The sequence below is a fragment of the Octopus sinensis genome, linkage group LG16, assembly GCF_006345805.1.
Source record: "Octopus sinensis linkage group LG16, ASM634580v1, whole genome shotgun sequence".
Taxonomy (NCBI): domain Eukaryota; kingdom Metazoa; phylum Mollusca; class Cephalopoda; order Octopoda; family Octopodidae; genus Octopus; species Octopus sinensis.
Genome location: NC_043012.1, coordinates 8,562,159 through 8,573,018, shown reverse-complemented (window position 1 = coordinate 8,573,018; position 10,860 = coordinate 8,562,159). Strand labels below are relative to the sequence as shown.

At 37.3% G+C, this 10,860-nt stretch overlaps 1 protein-coding gene across 1 annotated transcript; it reads right to left on the bottom strand.

Annotated features, from left to right (window-relative positions):
• Positions 1 to 5,332: 5,332 nt before the first annotated feature.
• Positions 5,333 to 10,529, bottom strand: LOC115220490 (NADH dehydrogenase [ubiquinone] 1 alpha subcomplex subunit 13). The gene is made up of 4 exons (XM_029790620.2): positions 10,320 to 10,529; positions 8,409 to 8,487; positions 6,643 to 6,714; positions 5,333 to 5,597 (listed from the first exon to the last, which is right to left on the bottom strand). The coding sequence occupies exons 1-4, from the start codon at positions 10,489 to 10,491 to the stop codon at positions 5,393 to 5,395; spliced, it is 528 nt and encodes a 175-aa protein (XP_029646480.2). The 5' UTR covers positions 10,492 to 10,529; the 3' UTR covers positions 5,333 to 5,392.
• Positions 10,530 to 10,860: the final 331 nt, after the last annotated feature.

The following is a 10,860-nucleotide window of genomic DNA, read 5'->3' as shown; positions in this document are numbered from 1 at the left end:
GGATAATTTGCAATTAAATCGTTCTCAAGACTTTACTGGGCCTTTAATTATATCAACCCATGAAGGATGAAAAACAAACTTCTTCGCAACATGATCTGAACGTTTTTTAAAAATTTTTAATGATTTTTTTTACCTCTCCTTAGTGTGTGCATATATATATATATATATATATATATATATATATATCCTTTATTTGCTGGTTGTGTAAATCGCTGCTCTCCTGATATTTATTACTTTACTATTTTTTCTCTACCGACACAACACAGTCTCTATAAAGAAATTTGGATTTATCAAAATATTGAAGGTTGATCTCAAAGGAAATTATAGACGACTGAGATGTGTATTGGAGGACCTGCCTGCCACAGCAGAATTGAGATCCTAAAACCAAGGTTCCACATAAAAAGCACTGGTGTGGGTGCTGGTGCCATATAAAAAGCACTATTGATGGTGCCATGTAAAATGCACCCAGTACACTCTGTAAAGTGGTTGGTGTTAGGAAGGGCATCCAGCCATAGAAACCAAGCCAAAACAGGCTATGGCACCTGGTGCAACACCTGGCTTTGCCAGTTCTTGTCAAGCTGTCCAGCCCATGTCAGCATGGAAAACTAACATTAAATGTTGTTGTTGATGATGATGATGATAGTGGTGGTGGTGGTGGTGATGATGATGATGACTACCTCCTGCTACATTTTGTACCCCACCACCACACTTATATTCTTATCTCGTTCTTGCAGGTTTTCATTCCTGTTGAAAACCCACTTTTGTTGAAAAATATCTTTTCTAATTCAGACTGAGATTCCATCCAGTAACAACTAGATTGCATTATTTACATTCAACAGATATTTGTCCTCATCTTGTTTGTTGTTAACACAATGTTTCGGCTGATGTACCCTCCAGCCTTCATCAGGTGTCTTGGGGAAATTTCAAAACTGGGTTCTCATTCCTAAGGTATTTTTCAATGTTCTTCTTATTATTATTGTTCAGGTCACTGCTTGGAATCGAACTCAGAATCCTAAGGTTAGTAGCCTGTGCTCTTAACCACTACCCCATTTGCCCACGGGCATATGGTGTATTGTTCCTTGAACAATAATAATAATAATTATTATTGTTATTATTATTATTATTATTATTATTATAACATTGAAAAATACCTTAGGAATGAGAACCCAGGTTCAAAATTTCCACAAGACACCTGAAGAAGGCTGGAGAGTATATCAGCTGAAACGTTGTGTTAACAACAAACAAGATGGGGACAAATATCTGTTGAATGTAAATAATGTAAATAATGCACATAATTCTTCATCTCTTAAATATAGAACTGAACAATTAAATTGTTCTTCTCATTAAAGAATATAACCATATCCAGACTCCCTATAACTTTACTGCTTAATAATTATCCTTTACCAATGCAGACCACCCCCAGTTTCTTGAAACCCTGCTATGTTCTAATACACGGGTCAGTGACAGGTGGACTACTGGCATGTTCTCTGTAGATCTTGGATCGTTTCTGAAAACTCTTGAAGATTAATATATTTGTGGGCCATTAAACAATTGATGAGTTTTGTCTAATTCTTGTATATACAAGTGTGGCCAGTGATGGAAACAGAGAGATATACAGACCTTAAAAAATAACTCTCAACGTTGTCATTGATGCTAGGTTGCAGATGTAAAATAGCAACTCCATGTATATATGTATGTATGTATGTATATATATATACACACACAGCTGGGCACCATTAATCAACATGTTAATCCGTTATTTCTTTGAAAATGTAATGGAAGTTAGCGTTAATCCATTAACGTTAACTTTCATTGAAAAAAGTTTAATACATCGCCGACTTTGTTGCCTCATAACTTCCAGAATAATGGATACTTTTTAACGAAACTTTCACCAAATAATTACTTATATCCTGTAAAGTGTATGTATGTAATGATTTGTTGGAAAAACTTTTCCGACAGGTTGGGGAGGAGAATTTCAGAAAATTCACAGAACCTGACATTTCCCCCATAACTTTCTAGAAATAGGTATTTTTTAATGAAATTTTACACAAATTTCTTTCAAATGGTGTAGATTACAATTACAACGAAATATGTAGGCAAAATATTTGGAAGAGGGCGTGGGGAGGAGTTTCAGATCAGAAAGCCCATGTAAGTTGAAATTTCTCTGTTTTGACGAGGATTTTTTTCCAATGTTTTTCATCAAAGTCTTCAGAATGATGAGATGCATCTTTTCATGAAAAAAAAAAAATTTTGAAAAAATTTTTTTCAGTCCCGCCACTCCCTCACTATCCCAGTTTGAAACGATTTGGGTCTTCCTTTTTTTTTTTCATTTGCACTTAAAACCCACGAGAGAAACATTTTCAGTTTAACATATAAATTGTTAATAATTTCAGAGGAAAATGTGTTGTTTCTAGCATATTCCAAAACCTCCCTCCTCATTTCTTTCTCACTCACATCTATTGATATTTTTCAGTATTTCTTTCCTCATAAACAAGTTTTATGGTATGATGATGTCAAAGTAACACACGTGTAGTCCCATCCGAGCGAGGCTGTGTTATATATTTGTGTAAGAAAGAAAACCACCTAAAAACATCTATAGTGTTTGTATTAATCTGTCAACTGTAACATCTGTTCACATTATTTTGAGTTATTCAGGTTCAAGAGGATTGTCCACAATATTTGCTTCTAACTTGGTAAATGTTTTGCATACAGATTTGCAATTTTGTCAGTGGGTGTTTTATATACCATTGGTTTATAGTTATGTAATTTTAGCTGATCTTGCTGAGTAAATTTGGCTTTATGGGCAGGTAAATTTAATTAACAGGTGTAAAAGTAATAGCGTAATGGATAAACATTAAAACTGAAATTCTTAATGCATCTTACCTGTTTGATTTGTGACTAAAATTATTCCAGATGGCAGCTGATAAAAATTTTGCCACTTGAGGTACATTAATTTGAATAAATTAAAATACAGGTATAATCAGTACAAGATTTTATTCTTTCAGTAAATATTTTGTACCTCAATGTAGAATAATTTTTTCCACAGATTTTTGTGGGTGCATTCAAGGTATCTGACCTCCAAACCCACCTTTTTTCCTGAAAAGAAAGGTGGGAGGGGTAGAGGAGACCTCAAAGTTTTCCACCAAGGAAGTTTTGTTTCGTGCGTCTTTTTTTTCTTTTCCAGGTTATTTTGCATGCTTTCAACAAATGCGACATCGAAATCACATGTAAACGGCTCCTTTTTCAGAAAAAGGAAAGATTTGGCTGCTATTTCTAGCATGCCCTGTTACTATATAACAGCTATTTGTTACCACGTTTACTATTTGTTAGCTGTTACCACATAACAGCTAACCAGACGCACAATGTAAGAGTGCACCTTTGATGCAAGAACAATGAAGTGCCACCTTTAATGTCTAAAACCACAAATATTATGTAAATTGGCGTTGTAAGCAGAGTTAGTAGAGAAACAACTGTAACGAATCATTAAAGATGTGTTAAAGGATTTCTTTGTCTTCTTATTTGAATTACACTTACATATATATATATCATATATATATATATATATATATATAAGTGTGTCCCCAAAGTCCATCCCCTCCTCACCGTGGTGGAGACGCTGGCAACGGGTAGTGTCAGAGCTATGTCATTGGGAACTTCGGTTCCTGGTAGGGCCACCCAAGGCAGATTGGTCTGACACCGAGTGGTATTAGGTCCACAACCTGGTAGATAGGGCTCTGGGGAAAATCCTCGGAGTGTCTGTTTCGGCAACCGACGGCTCCTCAGTCGTTCTGTTCCTGCGTCTGCAGACAATCTGCGGCAAACATGATGTCTCTACACGCGGGATTGTTGGGGACCGCTTGTAAAATCCACACATTCCCACGAAACTTCTCCCATGAATTCTCAATGGTAAATACAATGGCAACATCGGCCTGCACCAATGGAACCGTGATTGGCTCGCTGTCTCCAGTGAACTGGTGCAGGACCGTCGTGCATGGGCTGCCAAGGTTCGAGATGCCTCGAAGGTGGTGGAAGAAGCCGATTCAACCCACCCAGGGGGAATGTTGCCACAAGTACAAGTAAGTATATATATATATATATATATATATATATATATATGTGTTAGGAAGGGCATCCAGCTGTAGAAACATTGCCAGATAAGTCCAGAGCCTGGTGCAGCCTTCTGGCTTCCCAGACCCCGGTCGAACTGTCCAACCCATTCTAGCATGGAGAACGGACGTTAAACGATGATGATGATGATGTGTGTGTGGAGGCGCATGACTTAGTGGTTAGGGTGTTGAACTCATGATCATAAGACTGTGGTTTTGATTCCTGGACTGAGCGACGTGTTGTGTTCTTGAGGAAAACACTTCATTTCACGTTGCTCCAGTCCACTCAGTTGGCAAAAATGAGTAACGCTGCGATGGACTGGTGTCCCATCCAGCTGGGGAACACATACGCCATTAAAACTGGGAAACCAGGCCCATGAGCCTGGCTAGGCTTTAAAAGGGTGCATTTATCTTATTTATATATATATGAAGTGACTGGCTTTCAGTTTCTGTCTACCAAATCAACTTAGAATGCTTTGGTCAGCCTGAGGTTGTAGTAGAAGGCACTTACCTAAGGTGCTACACAGTGGGACTGAACTCAGAACCATGTAGTTCAGAAGCAAGCTTCTTACCACACAGCCTTGTCTACACCTAAGTTAAACTGTTTGTAATATTTTGAAAAAAATTTTAAAATGCAACACCAACAAAGCTACAGGCTTTCAATCCCTATTTTAACAGGTTAGGGATACTAAAAGGCGGCTTGATGGTTTGCAAGGGCCAGATATTTTGTGTACTTTTAATCATTATCACCGTGACCAACCAGGCTATCAGATGTTGCTACACATCGCTGGTCACAATGCGTTTCGCATTGTTTTTTAGCCTTTAAATGACACCATCCCGCTAGTTAAGTGAGCAGGCCAACAGAAGAAAGAGTGAGAGAAAGTTGTGGCAAAAGAGTACAGCAGGGATCGCCACCATCCCCTGCCGGAGCCTCGCAGAGCTTTAGGTGTTTTCACTCAATAAACACTCACAATGCCCGGTCTGGGAATCGAAACTGCGATCCTACGACCGCGAGTCCGCTGCCCTAACCACTGGGCTATTGCGCCTCCACTCTTTTAATCATCATAAGAAATATAATTTTAGTCTAATTACAGAGATGAGTTAAAGTGAGAGATATTCCATAAATGAAGGAGTCAAAAGTTTTGTGTGTCATCTCCACACCCTTGACAGCAATAAGACTTAATACAGAGCCCTAATAGCAACAAGAATTTAATACAGAGAGTAGACAAGGTTTGTAATATTTATTGTTGTATTTAACTATACAAAAAAAAAAACAGTCAACTACTTTAATGTTTCCTTCTTTCAAACATTATGTCATACATGTCAGACTTGCCAACGTGAGCCAAGTATTCTTTTAATGATGGCTCAATGAATCTATCTCGGAGATTGTGGTAAATAGGTTCGCCATTCAAAGTGCCAACTTCCCAGTTTGGAACGTCTTTCATGAGTTCTTTCTCTTCCTGGCGGTTATCTCTCAGTCTTCTTAAATACCTGCGTAGACAAACAGATCCAGAATAGTAAAGATGAATTACAAGAAGCATTAATTAATTATTTATTACTGACTAATTTTTTTACACCAACTTACAAGAAAATTTTAGAAAATATATATATAATTGAAATTAAACTCATTTTAATTTTCATATTAAAATTTTTTTTTTTTTACATGTATTTTATCAAGTTAGTGAGGATGGGTTTTGAAATTTTGTAAATTTCTATGTGAATTTTTGGAGTAAGTATTTCCCAATATAGATGATGAACTGGTCGAGATGTTAAGGAATCAAACTGCTTTTTGGTTTTAATTCTGACTCCTTGCTTTCATCATCATCATCGTCGTTTAACATCTGCACTTCATGCTGGCATGGGTTGGACGGTTTGACTGAGGACTGGCAAGCCAGAAGGCTGTACCAGGATCCAATCTGATCTGGCAAATCCTTCAAATCCCGACAAGATCAACTTAGTTTTACTTCCTTTCAGAGTCAATAAAAAATAAACCAGTCAAGGGATGTGGATTGGCAGAAACCTAGGAGTTTGATACTTCTTTTAATATTTTGTGCTCTGAGTTCAAATCCCTCCATGGTCTTATTACTACCAAGGGTCATGAGTACTATCTGCTTCCTTATATAATTTCTGAAACTTTATTCCTAATTTCAAAAAGTAATGATAAATAACTTTCATCTGACTTTTCTAAAAACTCTACAACAGTTCCTTACGATACAATCTCAACCAAAATATTGAACGTACAAAAAAAAAATGTTTTGCAAACGTATTCCAAGGGAAAGAATCGAGGAGTGAAGGGAAAAGTAAGAATCTACGATGATGTGTCTTCCCAAACACAGCAACCCGCCAGATTAAGAGTAAGATTATACAAGTAGAACTGGTTGTTATAAATGGACTTATCCATATTTCCTTCATTTGATCCAGTCTTTAATGTAACATCACATAGTAGTTCCCTACGCCTAGTGTTTATTACATCTGTCCAACAACTCCATGCCAGTCTTTGTCACCAAACAAGTAAACAAATAAGAAATATACTTACATTCTATCAACTTCAGCTAGAAACAGAGGTTCTACAGCATTCCTGGCATCCTGCATTTCAAGCCTGTAACGTCTGTAGAAAGAATATTTTATTATATATACATATATATATATATAAAGGGAAAGTTTATGAAAATAAACAAAAGACGAAGACAGGTGGTGTACAAAACAAACAGATGTATTAGTATAACGCTCAGGAATAGAAAAAGTCTTCTATGTTTCGAGCCTACGCTCTTCTACAGAAAGGGACACAGAAAAAACAAGGAGAGAGAGAAAAAAAATGTGTGTAGTAGCTCATGTGTGTGTGTGTGTCTTTTGATTAGTTGCTTATTGCATTAAGAACAGTGCAGACATTATTATACATAGTTGATAAACGTTGATGTTTATCAGATATATCAACTGCTCCATTCTTCAGGGTGGATATATGTAATTTTAAAACACAGAACTCTTCAGTTTCTGACCATCTCTGGAGATTATTTATTTTTTGAAAATATAGGTTGCCTGTGAAGACATTAATTGATACTGCTATACATACATATAGACAGATTGAGTGTGTTGAAATGGTTGAAATTATTGTTATTTAACCATTGTACTGTAGTAAATGACGGTGTGTAGCCTAGTGGTTAAGTTGTTTGGTCTGCAATCATAAGGCCATGGGTTCGATACCTATACCTGGTGGTATATTGCTGACACATCCTCAATGTTTGGCTGGGTCAAGGATGTAAGGCCAAGAATGAGTCTATATTTTCATGCAACTACACAAACACCAAAAACAATTGACAAAAGTGTGGTAAAAACTGCCAGCTCAGATTCTTTTTCGAGGGATAGCTAAGCTTGTCTTCTTCACGGTAGAAAAGTAGTTCTAGGTAATAAGAGCTGATGTGTGACAGAAGATAGTTAATTTGTCATGGTTTTTACATCTGGATATATTTTCTGTCCTCAACCACTTTACAGCATTATCTAGGTGCATTTTATCATGCCACCAACACAAAGTAGTCCCCCTTCGAGGACTACTGCAATTACAGATTAGTCTCAGCAGTGATTATTGTCTTCTAATTAATTATCCAGAAAACTTTTCAGAATACTGTTGACTATGTTGGAGAAACAGAATACAGAATGAGAGAGGATTCATCATTAAAACAAGTCTTATAATGTCAAAAGGCAGATGGGATTGAGAAGGCCCCAGTGACTGCTTTAGTAGAATATTTAGGAAACAAAATGTAAGTCATCATCATCATCGTTTAGCGTCTGCTTTCCATGCTAGCATGGGTTGGATGGTTCAACTGGGGTCTGGGAAGACAGAAAGTTGCGCCAGGCCCAGTCTGATCTGGCAATGTTTCTACGGCTGGATGCCCTTCCTAATGCCAACCACTCCGTGAGTGTAATGGGTACTTTTTACGTGCCACCGACACAGGTGCCAGACGAGGCTGGCAAACGGCCACGATCGGATGGTGCTTTTTACATGCCACCGGCACAGAGGCCAGGCGAGGCAGGCAACGGCCACGGTCAGATGGTGCTTTTTATGTGCCACCAGCACGGAGGCCAGTCGGGGCGGCGCTGGCAACAGCCACATTCGGATGATTCTGTTACGTGCCCCCAGCACTGGTATCACAGCTACAATTTCCATTGATGTTGATCGATTTTGATTTTGATTCTCACTTGATTCTAACAGTAACAATAAAAAATAAACATGCAATTTGTCCAACAGCCTCACGTGATCCACACTCATTCACATATTATATATTACATATTAAAAAATTTACATACTTCCAGTGTTTAGCTTGGAAAGTCCATGCAGTGTAACCAGCCAGAGAAAGAGCAATAAAGGTAGAAAACTTGAAATATCCTGCAAAAGGAAATAAAATCATTAATGATAACTGTTAGCATAGATAAAAAGTCATAAAATAGATGGAACATAGCAGAACATTATGAAGACATGCACCTCATATTCACTCAGTTATGGCAAAAAATATCAAACTTTTTTTTTATATATATAGCAACCATTTAATATCCACTTTTTCATGCTTGCTTCAAGCCTAAGAGAATTCATTGAGGCAGAATTTTATGGCCAGATGTCCTTCCTGTTGCTAAACATCACTTTTTTTTAACCAAGCAAGGTAATATTTCCCCATGGTCAGACAAGTTTTTCATGAAAGACTGGAAATGAACAATCTTGCCTACATGATGATGCTAGTTCACACACAATCATCATCAGATGTGAAAACAAGGGTATACACACACATACTGCAGATTTCTTTCAATTTCTCTCAACCAAATCCATACACAAGGCTTCGGTTGGCCTGGCGCTGTAGTAGAAGACTTACCCAAGGTGCCACACAGAGGGACTGAACCTGAAACCATGTGGTTGGGAAGCAAAATACTCAACAACACAGCCACGTCTGCCTCTGTTGAAAAATTCTGGTTTTTGCACTTTATTTTTACTCTTTAATAAGGAGAAAAATGGTGCCTGCTTCCTCTACTGGGTTGTTGACTGGAAGGGCATCAAGCAGTAGAAAATTTGCCTCAATGTGCTCTGTTGTACCCATACAAGCATGAAAAAGTGGGCGTGAAAATGATGATGAGCATGTCTTCTATTCGGTTTGAAAAATTTCCATTTCAGACTGTTAAGTCAGGATTCCCATAACAAACATTGTTCTCTTTTGAAGAAATACAGTCACGAATTTATTTCTTTACTGTCAAAATATTGATAACTCTGTTTATACTCGTGAACCAAAAGAAGAGAAGAATATCACAGTGGCTTATATTGGCCCAAATTGGACATAATCCAATGTGGGAGCAATCAGGCATGCACGATCAAAGTTCCAAATTGCACTGCTGCAACGTTGATGTTTATCATACATAGTCCTCTCCGGAACGTGTATGACTGGTATGGGAGCTGTCTATAATCCTACTGTCTAATGTAGCGGTTCTCAACCGGGGTCCTTTGTAGGATTTTGTTGTTAAAATCCACATGCGATAAAAGGGTTATACTTCTACAATGCACAAAATATTAAAAAATATTTTTTATACAATTCCTAATAATATTTGATTATAAAAAAACATGAAATGGCTAGGAGGGTCCAACAGAGGAAAAATTGGTCTAATCAGTCACTCGAGTGTGAATATCACACCTCTGTTTAATTAATTCAATTAATACATTCGGTATAGAAACCAATGAAGTTGAGGAAACTGCAAGACAAATTTCTAAGCCATGCACGATGGGTCCTCAGATGATCTTTTAAGATTTCCTATGTCGTCTGCTGAAGAACAAATGTAATAGAATCACTATTATATTCGTTCAAACAACAATATCTTTGTTAAATATATATACAATCACATAATTTATAAGTTTTAAAAAATGTGCCAATATACAGATTGGGGAGAATTATTATTGTTTCTTGAGAAAACTTAATGATGTTCGTGTTTGTATTGCTAAGCTCTCTATCGTCCGAAATTCTTCGGAAACAAACAGGATATGCATCGAGAAATTTCGTACAAGAACGAATAAAAAGAAATAAAGTTGATAATTTATAATTAGTGAGAAATGAGCAATAATTATATTTGAATAATTGGAAAGTAATTTAACTTTAGCGTTGTCAAGGGCACAAGTACAATGTCAGAATCACAAGGGAATCCGAGGCCAAATAAAATGAATATTTATCTTTTATTTGTACGTACCGCTGGGACCTCGTTTAGCAACTTCCTTCATCCATCTAATGGACCCATATCCTCCCTGTGGAGGCAAATCTTGTTTAAAACTGCTGGCACTGGACATGTTGAGCACCTGCTGAGGCCGCCGTCCTTCTGCAGCCGCTGCTGACACCTGGCGACGAACACACCAACTAGACATGCAATAATATTGAGTTATCTCCCGTTAACGTTTCGTGTTTATTATTTCCCTTGCATACATTGTGGGGTTTTCTTCCTTAGAACAGCCAAGAATGGACCCTGGGACTGAACGCTTTACCTTATCATTACCAACCCGGCTGAAACCGGCTCTGGCTCTGTGTACAAATGTCTTGTTTTCATAAGTTTTAAATTAAAATCTTCCACCAAACCTTAGTCACAATTTATGTTCCTAACACTAGCTTAATGATAACGAAGTTATTTTACTAAATTCTTTGTTATATTTAAAGTAATTGAAAGGAACACAGAGCATCTCAACAGAAATATGGTAACAAAAGGGTTAATCTGCTAGAAGTAGCAACAAAATTTTGTT